The 22,098-nt window shown below is 46.5% G+C and overlaps 1 protein-coding gene across 1 annotated transcript in view; it reads left to right on the forward strand.

The window, feature by feature from the left end:
- The window catches only part of LOC114634933 (cytochrome P450 4F22), a 39,825-nt gene that overhangs the window by 13,659 nt on the left and 4,068 nt on the right, over positions 1 to 22,098 (forward strand). The window contains exons 3-10 of the mRNA XM_028783553.1: positions 2,328 to 2,550; positions 4,367 to 4,511; positions 11,774 to 11,827; positions 12,413 to 12,540; positions 12,720 to 12,844; positions 15,256 to 15,523; positions 18,524 to 18,590; positions 18,722 to 18,851. Coding sequence (XP_028639386.1) covers positions 2,329 to 2,550; positions 4,367 to 4,511; positions 11,774 to 11,827; positions 12,413 to 12,540; positions 12,720 to 12,844; positions 15,256 to 15,523; positions 18,524 to 18,590; positions 18,722 to 18,851 — 1,139 coding nt within the window. The 5' untranslated portion in view covers position 2,328. The remainder of the gene's footprint in view (positions 1 to 2,327; positions 2,551 to 4,366; positions 4,512 to 11,773; positions 11,828 to 12,412; positions 12,541 to 12,719; positions 12,845 to 15,255; positions 15,524 to 18,523; positions 18,591 to 18,721; positions 18,852 to 22,098) is intronic.

The following is a 22,098-nucleotide window of genomic DNA, read 5'->3' on the forward strand; positions in this document are numbered from 1 at the left end:
CTAATGGACACTGGGTATTGTTCTGATAAAAGTGTTATAGACAGAGGCAGTGGCTGCACAACATTGTCAAAGTGCTAAAAGTCAGTGGAAATGCGCTTCCTTCTTAATTTCATAATTTTTATTAATCATTTATTCTTGTGATGGGATCTATTCTGAGGCAGTTCTGGCTTGGTACATACCCTGTAATCCAGGCTGGCCTCAGCCTGAGTCTCTCGGGTGCAGAGATTTCAGGCATACACCACCACAGTTGGCTTCCAGAAATGTGTGTGTGTGTGTGTGTGTGTGTATTTGAGACAATCTCGTTAGGCTTTTGGTCTGGCCCAGAACTTACTGTGTGATCTGAACAAATCTTGGATGCAATTTATTTTCTTTCACTTTTATGTGCGTGTGTGTGTGTTTCAGGAAGCCAGAAGAGGGTGTTGGACCCTTTGGAGCTGCAGTTACAGGTGGTGTGAGCTGCCTGAGGTGATGTGCTGGGAACAAAACTTGAGTCCTCTGGAAAAGCAGGAAGTGTTCTTAACCACTGCATCCTCTCTCTGGCCCTTCAGACCTTGGATTTTTTAATCCTCCTACCTCAGTCTTTGGAATAGTGGAGATTGTTGGCGTGTGCTATCAGGCCCAGTTTTCTTCTGAGACTCTTAATAATCACCATTATACCTCGACAAACTTTAAAAAATGTATTCACATATGAGAGAGAATTGATGTTCCCTTCTTGCCTGCCTTTCTCATCTGAAAACATTTAACTATACCACCCAGGTTAGTCTTACTTGTAATCCCCCTGCCTCAGCTTCCTGAGTAGTAGGGATGTCAACATGTGCTGCCATGCTTGGCCTGAAATTTATTTTTTCTGCATTTCACTTATTTTCCTTGACCTGCATAGTTACACAAACCTGCAGTCCCAACTACTTGAAGGGTGAAGCTGAGTATCACTTCACACCAGGAGTTAAAGCTAACCTGGGTTATATAGCAAGTCACTGCTTATCAATCAATGAATCAATGAAAGAAGATTGAGTGACGTATTTTATGCAACATGATGTTTTTCTGCACCTGTTTGGCCAAAAATAATAGACTATTCTTTTTTGTGGCCAAATAATATTCTATTATGTGAATTGCTTACATAACAATGGCAATTTAGAGGGTAGGAAGATGGTTCAGTGTGTGCACTGGTCTTACAGAGGAGGGGAATTCTGTTCCCAGCACCCATGTTAGGTGATTCACAACTGCCTATAATTGCAGCCCCAGAGGGATCCACTCTTTTGGTTCCTGAAGGCACCTGCACATGAGTGCACATACTCACACGCACATACATACATACTATTAAACATTTAAGTTTCCAAAAATTAAAAAAATAATGTTATGTATTATGTGAATCTTTACTTTAAACTGAAAAAATGTAAGGAGAAAAAAAAAGAAAAAAGAAAAAAATATAAGAAATGGAAAGGAGAAAGCCAATCTGGAATTATCTAGCTTTGGGCTACTGGAGTTAATTCTGCTGGGATTAATTTAACACACACAGACACAGACACAGACACACAGACACAGACACAGACACACACACACACACACACACAAACACACGAGAGAGAGAGAGAGAGAGAGAGAGAGAGAGAGCGAGAGCCCCAGCAGAGAGTATCCTGGGGCTGGGTTCATGGAGAGAGAGACGTTAGAGCACTTGCTGGGTATAGCATCTCTAGTACTGCAAAACAAACAAACAAACAAACAAGCAAATTACATATATAAACACACAAATGAATAAACAAATAAATAACTAGAAAAGAAAACCAGGGTGAAAAAGTAGGACTGGGGAGCTGGCTCAGCAGTTACAAGCATTGTTTCTCTTCTAGAGGACTTGCGTTTGAGCCCCAACACCCACTTCAGGTGGCTCAAAACGGCCTTTGAGCCTCTAAAGGCACCACACTCACAAGCATAACCCTTTACCCCACATAAACACATAATTAAACATGAGACTATTTATTTATTTATTTATTTATTTATTTATTTATTGAGACAGGGTTTCTCTGTGTAGCCCTGGCTGTCCTGGAACTCACTCTGTAGACCAGGCTAGTCTCAAACTCAGTGATCTGCCTGCCTCTGTCTCCCTAGTGCTGGGAACAAAGGTGTGTGCCACCATTGCCAGGCCACAGTGGGTTTGGTTTTTGTGTTTTGGTTTGTTTGTTTGTTTTAAGAAAGATGTATATGCTGACAAAGTGAAGGTCGTAGGTCAGCCGGGAGATGCCTCGCCTCATGAGTCTCTCCTGTGTGCGAAGCAGGGAAGCTAGACTCCGGTTCCTTCTTGCCTCGCTGATTGGTGCCTGTGTGTCTCTTAGGATGCTGCCCATCACTGACTACCTGTTGCATCTACTGGGGCTGGAGAAGACGGCCTTTCGAGTGTATGTAGTGTCGGCTCTGCTGCTATTGCTCCTTTTCTTCCTCTTCCGCCTGCTGATGCAGGCATTCAAATTATTCAGTGACTTCCGTGTCACCTGCCGCAGGTTGAGCTGCTTCCCAGAGCCTCCGGGCCGCCACTGGCTGCTGGGCCACATGAGCATGGTGAGTGTGCAGGGACAGAGCTGGGCAGGCTGGGTTAGAAGTGGAGTCACTGTATGGAGTAGGAGACCAAAGTTCAGAGGAGGCAAGCAATTTGCCCAGGGTCATACAGTTGGGTTAAGTGTCTCCTGCTAGCTAGTTTTCATAGTATTGGAAGCTGGAATGCAAGCCACTGGGGCCTGAATGGCAACATCAGTGGGCTTGCTGGAGCTGAATGTTACAGTAAAGACCTGCCAGGCAAGATGTACACACGGGTGCAGTAGCTGCACTGCAGTTACCGGCACGACCAGTTACTTTTTAAAGAAAAGTATCTATGCCTAGAATGGTAACAACAACAACAACAACAACAACAACAACAACAATGGGGTGTGGGGAAAGAGGCTGGAGAGAAATGGCTCAGTGGTTAAGAGTACTGAATGCTCTTCCAGGGGACCCAGGTTCAATTCCCATGCACCCACATGGTGGTTCATAACTTCCTGTGGCAACAAGATCTGAGACTCCCATATAGACATATATGTAGGCAGAATACCAATGCACATAAAATAAGAATAAGTTATTAAAAACTAAAATAGGAAGAATAAAAAATAAAGGTAAGTTTCTTCTATAGTTGTGTAGTTACCACTGAAGCAGAGAGTTACTGATGCCCACAAAATTTGGGTCCCAGGGCCCAGAGTGGGGGCAAGGATGGGAATTGTGGAGAGTTTGGTTTTTTAACTTTACCTCTCAGGGTGAATCTACTCTTATTCTTTTGTTTGTTTTGTTCTGAGACATGATCTTTCTATGTAGCCCTGACTGTCCTAGAACTTGCTATGTACACCAGGCTGGTCTTGAACTCATAGTGGTCTGCATGTGTCTGCTTCCCAAGTACTGGGTACTGGGATTAAAGGCACTAAAGGTGTCCACTATCATATGTGGCTATTTTCATTATTTGAACTCTATGATGCTGCACTTGGATTCAAACTCTCTCCTTGCATATATATATATATATATATATATATATATATACACACACAAAATCTTATCATGTAGGCTGTCCCATCCAGCAGGGCATTAAACAGGGGTCTGGGGAGATCATCTGAAAGAGAGTGTGTGTGGGGGAACAGGTAGACACAAAGAATAGCGGCTTGTCTATAGGCTGATCAAACCGCCATCTTTACTTTTTCACACAGGGGTTATATACACAAAAAGGTAGGATGTGGGGAAGGGGATGGTGCAGGAGCATAGGTGTTCAGGGAGAGTACAGATATCTTCCAGAACAGAGTGTCAGCTGGGTGAAGGTTCAGGGGACAGGTCACCATGACTCCGCCTATGATTCACTTGTCCTTATCTAAGTTGGTACTATCCACCAAGGCTACCCAAGGTCTATGACTATCCACAAGACCTATGACTACTTGTTCTCATCCAGGCTGGTAAATTTCTACCAAAACTGCTTGTTTACAACATCTTATAGCTATCTGTTCAGTGTTTTTTCATAGAGACCAAGACTTCTCTCTCTCTCTCTCTCCTATGCTGACTTTGGAATCCAGGTTCTTACACATGTGAGGCAATGTCTCACATATCCTGCCCCTCAGGCATGTCCCCAAACCCTCACTGGGGGATTCTGGGATTCTGGTCCCTGAGCCACACCCCAGCCCTATTGTTCTTTCTTATTTTAGAGCAGGGAACGACTCAAAGAAGCTCATCAAGACACCAAATCTTTGTCTTCAGTGTTCTGGGGGAGACAGACAGTGATGGGAGGGAGGAAGAAAGGGAGCAAGGGAAGGAAGAACAGAATAAGGTGAGTTGTCATGTCTTCATTGTTTCTCTTTATCTGTCACAGTATCTTCCCAATGAGAAGGGCCTTCAAAATGAGAAGAAAGTGCTGGACACCATGCACCACATCATCCTGGCGTGGGTTGGACCTTGCCTGCCTCTCTTGGTGCTTGTACATCCTGATTTCATCAAGCCTGTGTTGGGTGCCTCAGGTAGGCAGGTTGGATCTCAGAGGGATGAATCAACTTTCAACTCCCAGAATTCTCCTAGGGTTACAGATATGTGGGTGCTCCAGAGGAAGTGTTTCTTGAGTAGGGATTTGAGGAATGGATAGAAGTTCACCAAAGTGGGCCAGGCAAGCAGGTTGTGAGAACGTGGGCAATAGTGGGGAGGTGGGTAAGAGTTTCAGGAGTGTTGCAAGGCTGTGTACCTGCTGCAGTCACATCTAAGCAACTTATTTATCCAAGGGGTTGGTAAGTAAGTGTTGCTCAGTTGTAGGCCATGACAGTCCCTTCACTAAGACTGTGACATGCCTACCTACCATGACCAAGCATTTCGGTGGCCCGGTGGGCAGCCTGCTGGCAGCAAGGCAGAAGTCAGTACCTCTGTCTGCTGTCCCCACTTATCCCAAGTGTGCTCATTCATCCTCAACACTCAGCTCCATGGGCTCCTTCTTCCAGGAAGTCTTCCATAATTGCCCAGGGGTCTGTTTTCTAGGTGTCCCATTTTCAGTCCTAATCCTTCAGGGTGGATGAGTCTATTCAGGTCTATTCACCTGAAGTGGGTCCTCAGCATGGCCTTGCATGGAGCTGATCATCTTCATAGCCAAGAGGGGACTGTTTGGTGTGATTCTGTGTTTCACTTCGCCGCTGGGGTGTTGGAACCACAGCTTGGTATTTGGAGACAGGGTCTTTGCATATAGCTCAGGCTGGCTCACACTAATGATCTGTTCAGGTGTGTGCCACCACTCTGTTCTCTTGTGCCTTAAAAATGTTTATTATTACACTTTAGTGTGTACATGTGTTCATGTATCCATAAAATTGTGGAAGTCAGTTCTCTCCTTTCCCCTGTGAGTCCTGAGGGTGGAGCTGAGGCCCTCAGGCTCAGTAGCAAGCTTTTTTACCCTCAGAGGGAGCCACCTTACTGTTTTTTTCTCTTCTACTGTCTTTTCTCTTATCTTTCTCTCTCCCTCCCTTCTCTTCCTCTTCTTTCTGCTCCTTTTTGTTCTCCTCCTCCTCCTCTTCCTCCTCTTCCTCTTCCTCATCCTCTTCCTCCTCTTCTTCCTCCTCCTCCTCCTCTTCCTCCTCCTCCTCCTCCTCCTCCTCCTCCTCCTCCTCCTCCTCTTCCTCCTCCTCTTTCTTCCTCCACCATCAGGTTCCTAGTTGAATTCTCCAAAGAGAGCCTCTTGGCTGTGCTCAGGCACTTGGCAAACATAGCTAGTCTCCTCCACTCTCTTTCCTCCCCATTCAAGCCCGTAGCCCTGGCTGCCTCCACGGGAGGAGCAGGATGGAGTGTTGAGAGGGCCTGGATCTGGGTATGGGGCCCCAGCACCTTCCTGCCCTCCTGCCCCTCACTGTGGGCCCGGCCACTCGCCACTGCCACTGGTGCCCAGGACGCCCCCACCCCTGGCTGCATTCTTACTGTATCCTGGAAGACTTGACTCAGTGCACAGTGCAGTGTTTGTAGGTGAACCATCAGTGATGACTGGGTGTGTTCACAGGGTTGTGCAACAACTTACTCTTTCTGTTTTCAAAGCTTTTTCATCATCCCACAGAGAGCTTGTGCTATGAGGCAATCTTGTCTCTGGTTCCTCCCTGCTGTATCTCCTGGCTTCCATAACCTGCTTTCTATTAGATGGACCTGATGCTTCTGGATGCTCTGGTGTCGGGCTTCTCACAGCCTCTTGTCTCCCAGGTTCATCCACACCATGGTACAGATCGGTCTTGTGCTTTTTATGATCTGGGTATGGGGCCCCAGCAGCTTCCTGCCCTCCTGCCCCTCATTGTGGACCTGGCCTCTCTCCACTGCCACTGTGGCCCAGGATGCCCCCTGGCTGCATTCAGTCACTTAACTGCTAGCTGCTTTGAACAATGCTGCTGGGATCATTTATACACAGGGCTGTACTCTCATGTCCACCCCCACCCTGTACCCCATCCTGCTTTTTGTCCCTTTATTTCTTCTTTTTAAAAATTAATTATTAACACCCCAAATCCTGCCCCTCTCCCAGAGTCCCTTCCTCCCTCCCCCCTCCTCTGAGAGGTTGGGGCATTCCCTGGGTATCTCTCCCCCATCCTCTTACACTGAAGTTAGACAAGGCAGCCATGGACATAACAAGTACTGGCAGAGCTGAAGTCTGGCCCCAGGCCAAGGTGCTAAGATAGTTTTGTGTATACGAGCTCCTCTGAGCAGGGCAGCATGTAGCAGGAACTTTTCTGAAGCCCTTTCCTTTAATGTGCCGTTACCAGCCTGGTAGAGGCAGTTTCTCCTTCTAGCATGACCATCATGGAGGGACAGTGATGCAGCTGGGAAGGGGACAGAGGATGGGAAAGCAATGAGCTTCCTGGAAAAACGGTCAATAAAGTGAGGCTTTGCAGAATGTGTAGGAGTTAGGCAGGTATACAGTTGAAGATAGGGAGGCTTGCCAGTTCAGAGGTACAGATGTTGGAAGGTACTATGGGAATTCAGGTACCCTGGCTTGGATGGAGTGGAAGGCATATACATGGTGAAGTAGGAAATGAGGCTGAGAGTTAAGCAGAAGCTGGACCAGAGTACAGATGGGTTTGCACTTTATCCTGGGGTGCTAGGGACAATGGCAGGCATATGAGCCAGACAGCAGTGTACCAGCTCTGGGTATCAGTAAGAATCCTGACTACCTTAGCCTGGTTTCCAAAACTAAGAGAGAAGAGGTGACGATCCTGCCATCTGGCTTTCAGGGCCTCTTCCACTAGGAAGCCTCTCTGCCTTCCAACAGCCTTTCCCCCGTGGCTTTCATAGCACCTGGCACACTCTCTGCGTTTTGGCTGGCGTGGACCTCTCCTTCCCTTTCCCACCCTACCCAGGAGCTCCTGAAGGCAGGGAGTGGAGCTGAGCCATCATTAGGTCATTGGCATCACCTTGCATGGGTTGGGCATGGAAAGGCAACCAAAGGGGTGTGCGGATGAAGGATGACTCTGCATACAGTTTGCCAGTGCAGGGGAGTGTGCATTGGTGGCTGAATCACATTGGGTGTACATACTTCATTCTTGGATGTCTCTCCACTCAAACCTTTCTATGGTGTGTACAAGAAGGACGTCGCCATCCATCCATCCATCCCTCCATATATCCACCCATCTATCTATCTGGCTGGACAGCCATACATCTGTCTACATACTTATCCCCTCATCTGTCCATCCACCCTCCCAATCATCTATCCATGCATGCATGCATGCATACATGTGTTGCATATAGTTTTACTCTACCACCTTTGCACTGGGAGGTGACTGTGATATCAGCCCCCACCTGGCTTCCCTTGAATTCTTGGAGAAAACACACACACACACACACACACACACACACACACACACACACGCACACAACCACACACACAGTTTGTTCCTTTATAACTTGCCAACTGGCACAACTGCTGAGTGCTGCTATCTCCCACCTGGAAAATCGTGTCCTTATCAGTTTCTTATCTCAGTCTCTCCCACCTGCCCTAAACTTCAGTTGGTAAATTCCTCTAGCCCCCCCACAGGAGCAGCCTATGTGACTACTTTGTTTTGAGATCTTACATGGTTGTTGGCTCTTCTTCTCCCTCCAAAGCATGGTAGAAAACTCTTCCTCTCCTTCCTTTCATCTGCCTCTTTCTCCTGGGACCTGGAAGTTCAGCCTGTACCTTCCACTCATCGATTGGCCCCTGGCTTTCTTTACTGACAGATTAAGAAGCAATTGAGGAACAGGATCTTAGCATCAGAACTGCCCCTTTCATATACACATTCTTCTGGGCGTTCATCCACTCACCTATCCAGCCACCTAGGCAACAGTCCACCACACATATGCTCATCCATCCATCTATCCACCCATCCATCCATGCATCCATGCATATATCCATCCATTCACCTATCTGCCTATCCATCTGCACATTCATCCATCAATCTGTTTATACATCAGGTTACTCACCCACTCAGTCATCCAGTTATACCCACCTACCAACCCATTCATCTGCCTACACATCATCCACCCATCTATCCACCCACATAATCACCCAATCATCCATATACTCACCATTCATCTGCCACCCATCCATATTCCTACTCTTCTTATTATTCATTCACCTATTTTTCAACCCCTCTCTATCCACCTACCAGCCCCACTATCCATCCATCCATCCATCCATCCATCCATCCATCCGTTCATCCATCCAATATCCATTTCTCCTTCCCTTCCTTTCTTTGCTTTATTATTTTAAAAATAAAAACAAGTATGCATGTGTGTATGTGTGCACACATGTGTATGTGACTGTGCACACTTGTAGTACAAGGAGCACGACCTTACTGAACCTGAGGCTTGACATTTTTTCAGCTAGGCTGGTGGCCTGTGAGCCTTAGATATTCTGTTTTCACTCTCCAGCACTGGGGTCACAGGTGCATGCAGCCATGTGTGATTTGATTTTTATAATTTCAGTTTTTATTTATTTATGCATTTTGTATGTGTGTTGGGGTAGACGTGAGCCACACCACATACGTAGAGGTGAGAGAACAGCTTGCAAGAGCAGATTCTTTCCTTTAACCACGGGGGTTCTGCGGATCTAACTCAGGTCTTTAGGCTTGGTGACAAGTGTCTTTGCCCACAGGACCATCTCCCTGCCCATAGTTTTTCCCCTGGGTTCTGGGGCCAACACTCAGTCCTCATGCTTACACGACAAGTGCTCTTACTTTCAGAGCCATTTTCCCAATTCCTATTTTTTCTGTCTTCCATCCACCTTTTGATTCATTCATTCACTGAAAGAAAGATTTTATTTTTTTTGGCAGAGTCTCAGGTGTCCCAGGATGGCTTTGAACTTACTATGTAGCTCAAGGTGATCTTGAACTTCTGAAATTCCTGCTTCCTTCTGGGCTTTCAGGTAGACACCACCAAACCTATCTCACTGAATCAGCTTTGATTTCTCTGGGTTTCTGTGGTTAGCAGTCTTTGCAACATCATCTACAAAGATCTGGGATCCACTGATGTTCTGAACCTCATAGTGACAAATAGCACCCTCCTCTTTGAGGTTCTTGGGAGCATGGAGTCTCACAGTTGACATGGGGTTCCTTCCTAGACTTCACTGCAAAGTTTGCACTTCAGAAAAGTAAGCAGCAGCAGAACATCAGGGTTTTATCTAAAGCCACCAGGAGCAGGAGCTCACCCCAACACCCTGCTGTAGGACACCCTGACCTGCCTCATTAGTGCATGCTCAGCCAAACCTGCCACATCAGTTTCCCTGACTGTTAGGGAAGCCAGATCCAGCCAGAAAACTTAGTGGATGTGGGTTAGAAAAGGAAAATGGGACCTTCCTGATTCTCTAACTTGTGACTTGGGAAGTATCCAGCTGTTGGAGGTGTGTGTGTGTGTGTGTGTGTGTGTGCACGTGAGTGTGTGTATTGGTTTGGGGTGTATGTATACATGCATGTATGCATGTGGAGGCCTGAGGACAATCTCAGCTGTCATTCCTCAGGTTCTGTCCACTTTATTTTTGAGATAGGATCTTTCATTGACCTGGAGCTTGAAAGTAGTCAAGGCTGGCTGACCTATGAGCTCGACATTTGCTTCTCTCTTCCTCTCCTCAATGCTGGGATCTAGAGAGGGGAGCAGAGGCCTCTAGTGCCACAGTGCATGTGAAGAGGTCAGAGAACAAGCCACAGGCATTGATTCTCTCCACCTTGTGGGGCCCGAGATGGGAACTTAGGTGTTCAGGCTTGGCCATAAGCTCCTTTACAGATGAGTTACCTCACTGCCCACTGACAGTCACTGGCTTTGTCGTTACTGTTTAAATATGGGTTCTGGGGACCAAACCCAGTCCCTTGTGCTTATAAGGTAAAAGAATCTCACTTTGTATCACAAGTTGACGTCAATCTTCTGCCTCAGCATCAAAACTCTGAGGAACACAGGTATGGTCTCCAACCACCAGGAACACTTGACATTGTTTAGGAGCAGAGAGGCTCTGTGTTGTTGGTTCTGTGTGGCAGAGTGGCAAGGGTTCAGAGGGTGGAGCTGTCTGCTTGGAGCAAAATCTGGACCGGGGCTGATCACAGCTGGCTTTGAAAACAAGCCCTTTGAAAATGACAGTGACAGGTGGGTGGCTTGGCGAAGACGCCACCAATGCCACAGATTTGATCCCCTTGGGGCCAGCAAAGCAGACAGACAAGGGAAGGGAGTGTGTCTGTGGGAGGACTGCTGTGACTCAGGTGGCCAGAGCTGATAGTGACAGCAGGGAGAGTCAGAGGGCATCCGCTTTCCTATGGGAGCACAGCCGGGCTGCCTGTGTGAGCGACCGCTTGCTGAGAGATTGTTGAAGAGCTGAGTGGAAGAGGCATGCCGTGGACTGGATGAGGCAGAGCCAGCAGTGGAGCAGTGGTAGGCTAAGAATGGATTCTCTTTATTTGACTTGGTTATTATTATTTTTTTAATATGAGAAAGGCCAGCATTTAGGACAATGGGATGCCACAGCAGGTAAAGGAGACTGCTGGAAGCCTGATCAAATGACTTTGATCTCTGTGACCCAGATGGAGGGGTGTTGACTCTTACAAGTGTCAGGGCGTGTGTGTGTCTAAAATACAAACATAGACAGACAGACAAACACACGTAAAGATAGATATTTTTTCTAAAGCTTGGGTTTCTTTTATATTTATTAATTTGGTGTGTGTGTGTGTATGTGTGTGCATGTGTGTGTATGATAACGTGAGTATGTACCATATCATGTATGTAGATGCTAGAGGACAACTTGTGAGATCAGTTTTCTCCTTCTTCCTTCTGAGTTCCAGGTGATAAACTCAGGTCATCAGGTAGGAAAGCACCCTTTCATACAGAGCTATCTTGCAGGCACAAAATTCCCGCCCCCTTCCCCCTCCCCCAAGAAAAACTATTATTACACAGCAGCCCAGACTGGCCTGGAACTCACTGTGTATATAACTGATGCTGTCCTGAAATTTACAGTGATTCTCCTGACTTCGTCTCTCAACTACTTGGATTCCTAGCATAATGTAGGACCATACTGTACAAGCATAATGCACACCGTGCCCAACTCCTAGTTCTTTCTACAAAAGCAGTGGCGAGCCATGGGAGGGGTCTGAGCAGGAGAGACTCAAGTTCAGACCAGCATGTTGTAAGATTTCTCAAGGTGTGAAGGTGGGGCCAGATGGGAGGCAGGGGCCCAGAGAAGAGGCCTGAGGAGGTCACAAGCAGAGGTCAAGGGTCAGAACGCTTTCTAGACTCGTCATTCCCACTCCTCTCCCCACAGCTGCCACTGCACCCAAGGATGAGTTTTTCTATAGCTTCCTGAAGCCTTGGTTAGGTAAGTGCTGAAGGGGAGGATGAAGCTGGGGTTTCAGGTGTGGGAAACAATGATCCTCACTTCATAATAAGAGTCCTGGAGACTCAGAGTACGGAAAGTAAGCCAGTTTATCTTACAACATAACAGAGTTGAGTGTTAGCCTAGAGAAAAACCAAATGGCTGCCCATCCCCCAATTTGATCCCAAACTGGCTTTTATATTTCTAATATTTATCTGTCCCTGGGATTTCCCATTAGGTGAGTTTTTCAAGGAGGTCCTTATCCTTCTGGTGTCTACATTGTCCCCTCCCTAGATTCCTACCCCAGTAGTTAAAGTCAAAAGCCCTATCTGGTGTGTGTCTTGGGACTGAAGATTCCCTCGGTTCCTGATACATGAACTGAGATCCCGTAAGCAGGCACCAGCAGCAGTTGGGGAAGATGGGCCCAGGTCGTCCCCCTCTGTGATTCCCCAATGGGCTCTAAGCACATCTCATACTGAAACCGGAGTCATACTGATTGTCTTTTACACCCGGAGTAAGGGAAGGGTGTGCGATTCCTTGGAGGGCTTCAGCGGTGATAGACTTCTAGCCTTGTGTTTCTGGGTTCAGGGGATGGACTTTTGATCAGCAAAGGGAACAAATGGAGCCGGCATCGACGCCTGCTCACACCTGCCTTCCATTTTGACATCCTGAAGCCCTACATGAAGATTTTCAACCAGTGCACAAACATCATGCACGTGAGTCCTAAGACTGAGTAGTGGGAAGAGGTTGGCCTCAGCAGGGGAGGCCACAAATGGAGCTGGGGGCGGAGCATCCTTTGCTATGTGTGAACTGTATTGGCCTTGAGGATCCTGCCTGGCTGCTGTCTAACCAGCTGTTGTTCTTCATACCTGATTGCCTTGTTTCTCCCTTACAGGCTAAATGGCGGCGGCATCTGACAGAGGGCTCAGTGACCTCCTTTGACATGTTTGAGCACGTCAGCCTCATGACCCTGGACAGCCTTCAGAAATGTGTATTCAGCTACAACAGTGACTGCCAGGAGTAAGTATGGCCCCCAGGGTGGGTGGGAGTGGGAGGAGAGAGGGACCGTCCCTGTTGTGGTGCAAACTAAGGCCACATCCCCTCAGAAAGAAACCTTCCTTTCTTTTTTTTCTTCCTGTGTGGACTTCAAAGTGACATCACCTCTCTCAGCTTCAGTTCTCTTATAAAAAGGATCAAATGAGATTTTGGCTGGGTGTGGTGGTCCACGCCTGAAATCCCTAATCTCAGTATTTGAGAGGTTGAGACAAGAGGATGCCGAGTTTGAGTTAAGCCTGGACAACGTAGTGAAAACCAAAACCTCAGACAACCTGGTGGCACATGCCTTTTGATCTCAGTGCTCTGGAGTCAGAGTGGAGGATACTGCTCTCAGTCAAGGACAACTTGTGTAGTGAGTTCTAGGCTGTCCTGGATCACCTCATAAGAACCTATCTCAAAAGTGAGCAGCAAGCAAACAACAAACAACAAACAAACAAGCAAAAATGAAAACAAAACCCACATAAATGCATAATTAAGTAAGCAAACCTATGTCAGCTAGTGTCTTGGCACTTAGTAGATGCTCAGGAAACACTATTTTCCCCATTTCCCCACAGAGAGGGTGTAGCCTAGAAATATCCAGCTCATTCTTTCATTTCCTAGTTCTTTTTGTTTTCTCTTCTCCTTCCTCCTGTCTTCCTATCCCCTTTACTTTCTTCCTCTTCTTCCTGTATTGTTATTTTTCTTCATCCTTATCCCCCCTTTTTCCTTCATTGTCCCACTTCCTTTCCTTCATATATATATATATATATACATATACATATATATATATATGAAAAGCTATGGCTGTGTGTCTGTGCACAGGTATGTGCACATGAGTGCAGGTGCCTATAACACTTAGAGGTGTCAGGTGCTCTGGAGCTGGAGTTACAGGCAGCTGCGAGGGGTCCAACATGGCTGCTGGGAATCAAACTTGAGTCTTCTGGGAGAGCAGCATGTGTTCTTAAGGGCTGGGTCATACCTCCATCCATCCTCCTGGTTTCTGACACAGGCTTTCACACGGTGCCCAGGGTGGAGTTCTGATCCTCCTGATTCCACCTCCTGAGTGTTGGGATTACAGGACGGAGCCACAATCTCCAGTCCTTTGTAAGGCAAAGATGAAAATACCTGACTTTGAGGATGCTTTAAGGATAAAATTATTTGGCAGTTTCTCTGGCATGTAAAAAGCATTCAGTGAATATTTGTTGACTAAACTAATAAAATAACAATTACTCAGTTCGTGCCTCAGTGTTTGTTATGGGGCTGGTTGTACAGCTGTGAAGCGCTGTGTCTCTCATGTAGAGCGCCCTCTGCTCCATCTCTAGTCTTGTGCAATAAAGTTAAATTAAGCAGGTACGGAGCTGAAGAGATGATCCAGTGGTTATAAGCACATAATGTCTTGCATAGGACTGGAATTTGGAGTTTAAGCACTCATGATGGGCAGTTAAGAGCCACCTGTACCTCCACTTCCAGGGGATCTGGCCTCGCAGGGCACCTGCATGCGTGTGGTGGGCATGTATATACTCAGGACCCCTCCCCCTGGAGTTAGTAATAAAAACACAGCAGGAGAGGTGTCTAAGTGATTTAGAGCCCTTGATGCTATTGCTGACGATACAGGTTTGATTCCCAGCATCCATCTAGCAGCTCACCACCCACTGTAACTCTGGTTCCAGGGGTCTACATCCTCTTCTGACTTCTGAGGGCAGCAGGGACACATGTGGTGTACCGATGTGCAACCAAAGCACTTGTACACATAAAACAAATAAAAATAAAATAATGATAAGACAAATAGCGTTTGAATAAAATAAGCCACGTGTGGTGGTGTAATTCAAGTATTTGGGTGAGTAAAGGCAGGAAGGTCAGAAGTTCAAGGTCATTCTTTGCTGTATAATGAGTTTGAGTTCATCCTGGGCAACATGATGAACATTTCAAAACAACGGAAAGTTGGTGAGAGACCTCAGTTGGTAAAGTGCTTGCCTAGAAGAATGTGCAAACCTTTACATTCCATCTCCAGCAACACACACGCACATACACATGGAGAGAGAGAGAGAGAGAGAGAGAGAGAGAGAGAGAGATTAAAAGAAAATATATGGGTCGGAGAGAAGGGCCAGCTATCTGCCCTTGCTGCCCTTAGAGAGCTCAGTGTTCAGTTCCAGACACCCACATGGCAGCTCACAATCATCTGTAACTCCAGCCCAGTGGATCAGGCTTCCTTTTGGGTCTCTTCACTTGCGCGCTGCACAGACATACGCGCTGGCAAACATGCATACACATAACATAAAAATAATTTTAAAAAATAACGAGATAGGTTAATATCTGTTTGTTGTTATGCAACGGCCTCTGGGCTGCCCTGTGTGTCTCTGGGCCGCGCAGGTGGCTCACAGCCCTTCTCTCTGCAGGAGAATGAGCGATTACATCTCTTCCATCATCGAACTAAGCGCTCTGGTGGTGCGGCGCCAATACCGCTTGCATCACTACCTGGATTTCATCTACTACCTCACACCAGATGGGCGGCGTTTCCGCCAGGCCTGCGACACGGTGCACAACTTCACCACTGAAGTCATACAGGAGCGGCGGCGGGCGCTGCGCCAGCAGGGCGCCGAGGCATGGCTGAAGGCCAAGCAGGGCAAGACCTTGGACTTCATAGACGTGCTGCTGCTGGCCAAGGTGAGAATTGGTGAAAGCGGGCTCCTGCCCCTAGAGGCCGGTTGGGAATTGCAGTCACTGCTGAAAAAAGATGCTCAAAGTCGCAGGGATTACAGGGGGTGCATAATGGGGGTAGGTTTATTCAGATGTCACAACAGAGTACTTTAGTCCTTTTAATTTAATGAGCCCCATTATAGTCTAGCGTGTGGTTTGTCCTGTGGAACATCCCTGTATATGTAAACAAGTTGGCTGTGAGTCCTGCTGGAACAACTGATATCAAAACAATTAAGCTCTCTACTGGACACATACACAGCTTCCTTCTTTTAAAACAAACCCTTTTAATTACAGTGATTAGCTAAGGATGTGGTACATGCCTTTAATCCCAATACTTAGGAGGCAGAGGCAGGCAGAGTCCTGTGAGTTAGAGGCCAGGGGAGTCTATAAAGCAAGATCCAGAACATCCAGGGCTCCATACTGAGACCTTGTCTCAAAACAAAACAGTCACACTGATTAATTTGTGCGTCCGTGTGTGTGTGTGTGTGTGTGTTTCTCTCTGTATATGGGGTGCACATTCCTGCCACAGAGGTGGTCAGAAGACAACTCCTGGGAGATGGTTTTTTCCTTCAACTATGTGGGTCTGGTCCTAGGAATCAAACTTAGGTCCACTGGGCTCAGTGTCAAAGTGCCTTCACTCGCTGAGCCATCTTGCCAGCTCAACCTATTTATCCCCACTCCCCTCCTTTCCCTCTCCAGTTCTCAGGTTGGCCTCAAACTTAAACTCTACAGTCCTCTTTCTCAACCTCCTGGATGGCAAGATTACATGTATACCACCATGCTCAGCTAGTCTGTTTCCTACTCATGGGTTAAAGTATGCAAGAATGTGTTTGTAGGTTCTGTGCAGATACTCTTATTTTTAATTACATGTCTATTTGTGAGTATGTACATACAAGTGCCAATGCCCATGGAGGTCAGAAGAGAGCAGTGGATACCTGGAAGCCATTCCCCACGAGGTTCTAGGAAGTGAACAAGGATCCTTTAGAAGAGCAGCAATTGCTTGTAACCACTGAGCAAACTTCCAACCAAATGTTCTTATTTTTATTATCATTGGAGTTCTGAGACTTGAAGCCAGGCTATGAAGAATTTGAGGCAAGTGCTCTATCATTCAGCTACAGTTCATTCTTTGTGTGTATGATGTGTACATAAGTGTGTGGGTGTCTATGCAGGCACATTTGAATTTGTCAGCCAGAGCAGAAAGTTTGGTGTCTTCCTCTTTGGCTTTCTGACTTATCGCCTTGAGACAGGGTCTCTCATAGGACTGGAGTCTTACTATTTCATCTAGTTTGGTTGTCCAGCCAACAGTAGAGATTTGTGTCTCTCTGTCCTCAATGTGCACCAATCCACACCTTCCTTTCTTTCTTCCTTTCTTTCTTTCCTTTATTCTTTTTGACATGGGTGTTGGAGATCTAAACTCAGGTCTTCTTATTTGTAATGCAAGTCCTCCTACCATCAAAATCCTCCTTCCAGTCCCTTGTTTTTACATTTATTTTACTTTTAAATATGTGTACACGTGTGTCTGAGTACAAGTGCCCTTAGAGTCCAGAAGAGGTCAGACTCGTTGGAGCTAGAGTTCCAGGCAGTTGTGCGCTACCTGATGTGGGCACTGAGAACCAAATCCAGGTCTTCTACAGAGCAGCAAGCACTCTTAGCTATCTGTCCAGCCTTCTTAGTCTGTTGCTTTATTTTTATTTTTTATTTTTGTATTTTTGAGGCAATGCTTCATCTAGCCAATACTAACCTCAAAATCCTTATGTACATAAGGATGGCTTTGAATTTCTGATCCCCCAGACTCTGTCTCCTTAGTGCTGGTACCACAGGGGTATGACACCATGCTCAGCTTCTTGTGTGGAATTTTTTATATAGTTCTGTATTCCAGCCATGGCTCTGCCACTTAGAGGATATTTTATTGAGAGCACAGTACCTATCTCTTGTAGCTAGGTGCTGCTAAGATCTGATGACAAAGTTGTTGGCCATCTAGCAGGATAAACGGTTGCCAGGGGCTGCTCAGTAACTGCAGGTGTGCAGCATCAAGATTAAGCAGTTGCATGCAAAAATTGTGATGGTCCTTTTGTAGACATAAGTTATCTCCAGGTAACTTAGAATAGCTGGCTGTGGTGACACATAATACCAGGACTTGGGAGGTTGAAACAGAATTGTCAATTTGAGACTACACTGGGCCACAAAACCTGTGAAAAGTGGAGGTCAGAGGGCAAACTGTAGAAGCTGATTCTCTTTTATACCATGTGGGTTCTGGGAATGGAACTCAGTCTATTGGGTTGGGCAGGAGACACCTTTTCCTATTGATCCATCTTTTTGTTCCCCTAATTCATTTTTTGTACTGTAATATAATTATCAGGTTATGCCTGTATGAACTCCGTTCGACATTCCTCCTCCATTCCCCAGTTGTCTGTCTTATAGTAGGTTGCGTCCTTCACTCTGCCTGAAATATTTACACTCATTAGTTTAAGAGAGACAGGGCAGGATGGCAAGCCAAGCACAGAAGTGCACATCTGTAACTCCAACTTTTGGGAGACTGAGATAGGAGGATCTCAAGCTTAAGACCAGTCTGAGCTGCACATGAAGTCTCTGATAGAGTTGGGTGGAAGAGAAAGACAATCTGAGAACATGGCTAAGCTGGTAAATACGGTTGCTGCAAAGCCTGACAGCCCGAGTTCAATCCCTGGTACCCACATGTATGAAGGAGAGAAATGACCTCAACAAGTTGTCCTCTGGCTCTCACATGTGCACCATAGTATATGCATTGTACACAGTGCTCACGTGTATGTACTAAATACACACGCTAAATAAATGTGTGCATACAATAAGTGAATAAATTAAAAAATAAAAGTAGAAAGAGAAGGAGAATGAAATAGACAAATGGGGAAACAGGTATATCTTTGGGGTGCCCCTAGGATGTAGGAAGTGGAGTACAGTGAGCTCAGCATCCTCCACTGTCCGTTTCAGGATGAAGAGGGAAAAGAATTATCCAATGAGGACATCCGGGCTGAGGCAGACACTTTCATGTTCGAAGGTAAGGATGCTGAGTGAGGCTGAGGGTTGGTGGGAAGAAGCACCCCCATCCTCCTGCTGTGGGGAACACCCTGGGGGACTCTCTAATCTGCCCGAGAAAGCGATAGCTTTCCAACATCTGTCTGCCCATAGGTCATGACACAACATCTAGTGGGCTGTCGTGGGCGCTGTTCAACCTGGCAAAGTATCCAGAGTACCAGGAGAAGTGCCGGGCAGAGATCCAGGAAGTCATGAGAGGCCGAGAGCTGGAGGAGCTGGACTGGTCAGTTTGAAGTGGCAGGGGGATTGAGGGAGGAGATTGAGGCCAGAGTCTTGGGTGTGAGTCTCTGAGCTGCCACTTTCTGACTGTGTGGTCTTAGACAAGTTCCCGCAGCTTTCAGAATTCCAATTCATAACATGGGAATGTTCATGATGCCTGTCCCTAGTTCAGCAGTTCTCAGGACAACTTTATCAGCAACTGTTGCCTTCCCACCATATAACATACATCCTTCAAATTCAGGGCTTGTGGCAAGCATTTAACTGTAGTTTTGACTGGTATAAGATTTTTGTGCTACTGGGCTCTGTTGAGTGGAGTGGGACTGATTCTAAATTGTTGGCTGGGTTCAGGTCATCTCCAAACGTCTCCTAACTCTTCTAGGATCTAGGGTTACTCTGGAACCTGTTCTTCTCAATGCAGAGTCCAGAAGAGTAAAAAAAAGTTCTGTGGGCACTGAAACATTGTAAAGGAGGCCAGTCACATGGCGAAGCTCAGTATGAGTGGGGTAGGAAAGGCCTACTGCCCTGTAAATAGCACGTTTAGACACATCACCCTTGGGATGGAATGTTTCAATCTGGCTGAAATGGCATGCTGTGTGATCGTGATGCAGAGAGGATGTGCAGAACAGAGACTAGGAACGCAGTCTTAAGATGTAAGCTGACTCTGAGTGATGGATGCAGAGAGCCCAGCACTGTAGCCAGGCATGGTGGCACACCTGACATCCCAGCTTTTAAAAGGACGAAGCAGGAGAATCAAGAGTTCAAGTCCAGCCTTGTCTACATGTTGAATTTGAGGCAAGCCTCAGCTATCTGAGTCCCTTTAAAAAAAAAATTGTGGGCGTTTCCTCCATTGGCCTTGCAAACATGAATGAAAACCCACGCTAAAGCAAAAGCTGGTGTCTTAGTCAGCGTTCGATTGCTGTAAAGAGATGGCAACTCGTAAAATTTAACTGGGGCTTGCTTACAGTTTCAGAGATTTAGTCCATTTGCATCATGGTAGGATGCATGGCAGCATGCAGGCAGACATGATGCTGGAGAAAGAGCTTAAAAGTTATACACTTGGCTCTATAGGCCGTAGGAAGAGAGAGACAGTGGCCCTGGTTTGGGCCCTTGAAATCTCAAAGCCCATCCTAAGTGACACACTTCCTCTAATAAGGTCACACCTCCTAATTATTTCAAATATATGAGCCAATAGAATCCATCCTTATTCGAAACACCACAGTCGGATATGGTGTAAAACTCTTGAAATCCCAATTCTGGGGAGGAGAGATAGGTAGATCCCTGGGCTCACTGTCCAGCAAGTCTAGGGGCTTCTAGGCCAATAAGAGACCTTGTCCAAATATAAATAAATAAATAAATAAATAAATAAATAAATAAAATAAGTAAGCAAGTAAGTAGATGGTAGATGGTGCCTGAGAAATGACATTGAGAAATGACTGGCCTCCACAGGTATTCACACATAATATGTGGACAAACACCTAAATGTATACATGAATCCACACATCAACACACACACACACACGCACACACATACACACACACGTAGCAATACACACCCATAATCGCAGTACTGGGGAGGCTGAGGCAGGAGGACTAGAAGTGTGAGCCTAGACTGGGCTATACTGTGAGTTTCATACTGGCTTGTATCAGGGAGAGGCAACTTGCTGTGACTTTGAGGCCCCAAGCTGCCCTCACGTCTCCTGTGACTGTACAGCAATTCATCAATGGTAGGTTAGTGTGGGGCCCAGTGGCAGCCCCAGCAACCAGGACCATTGCTTTCTGTTTCCACTTAACACTATTGTGATTGGTGGAGGTCAGATAATTTTGTTTGAACCTAGGACATCATGTATATCAACCAATTGGACTATTACTGAGCTATACCCCAGTCACCTTTTCCTTTTTTGCTTTTTATTTAGTGCATTTACTTATTTAGTGTGTGTGTGTGTGTGTGTGTGTGCTACTGCATGCATGTGGAAGGACAACCTGCAGGAGTTGGTTCTTTCCTGCCCCAAGGGTTGGACCCAGATTGCCAGAGTTGGCAGCAAGCTCCTTCACTCACTGAGCCACCTTGCTGCCTTCTTCTGCGTTTTTGTTTTAGGATAGGGCCTCACTCATTAATTTGCTCATGCTGGCTGACTTTGAAGTCCCTCTCTAGAACAGTCTCCTAAGTAGCTGGAATATAGGCCTGGCTAGTGGTCAGATAGTTTGCATCTTCTAGTGTTTTATGAGACTTAGGTCATGGCCTGTGCCTGCAACAAACCATGGCTCATTCTATATTAGCCAGTTAAAACAGCCAAGTTACTAATGGAGAACGGAAAACAGAGATCTATTCAATGTGGCTATATTGGGAAGGGGGTGGAGGGACATAATAAAGATTGACAGTGATACTTTCCCAAGTCCCCTTTGGGGTCTGCAATGAGGTTAAAGTTTAAGTAGAGGCCAGTGTTATGTGTGTCTAAAAAGTCCTTGTCAAGATGTGGTCCCACTCATGATCGGCCCGTCATATCATATGTAAAGTAGTCTGACAAGTTCTAAGTCTCTTTCTGGGAGAAAAGTTTCCCTTCTGCGTGCCTAACCTTAACATTTCTACCTAACCCCACATTAGATTGTGGTGAAAATTTAGAGGCCGCCATAGCGGCGCTGTGGCGGGTCCCACATTCGGGAGGAACCCTATAGTTCCAGCGGCCTGGAGGCCTTGGCGGCGGCAGGCCCCAATAACACGAGGAAGTCCTTGGTTCCAAAAAGATTTATTGTCATGGCGGATGATAGATGGATCTAGGCGTACCCCCCAGAACTCAGGGCAGTCCTGAGCTATATAGGGAGGGAGAAAGGGGGAGGATTGGGGAAGGATCTGGGGGAAGCATGTTTAATTTGCTCTGCCCTCTGGCCTTCATTAGTATGTAAATCCCTAGGGCCTGAGGCCTATAGCCTGGCCTATGTGACTGAACAATGTAATTCTATGGAGACTGTGACTGCTTGTCAGGATCCTGGATTCTGGGGGGCGCCAAACTCCTGCCGGTTCTCACGCAGAATCCCACGTAGAGTCTGCAGAGTCTCGGGGTTCTAGGCACCTGCTCAACCATGACCCAGGATACCCTTACGCAGTCCCACATTAGATCCCTGGGGGAGTTCCAGTTTTCTGAACTCCATTACTCCAGTAGCTTGATAGTCAGAATGAGGGTAGAGTGTTTCTTTAGAATATTTTCATTCTTTCCTGGTAAGTCACACACATGCTATCTGCCTGGGACATGTGC

The sequence above is a fragment of the Grammomys surdaster genome, unplaced genomic scaffold, assembly GCF_004785775.1.
Source record: "Grammomys surdaster isolate TR1022 unplaced genomic scaffold, NIH_TR_1.0 1149, whole genome shotgun sequence".
Lineage (NCBI taxonomy): Eukaryota > Metazoa > Chordata > Mammalia > Rodentia > Muridae > Grammomys > Grammomys surdaster.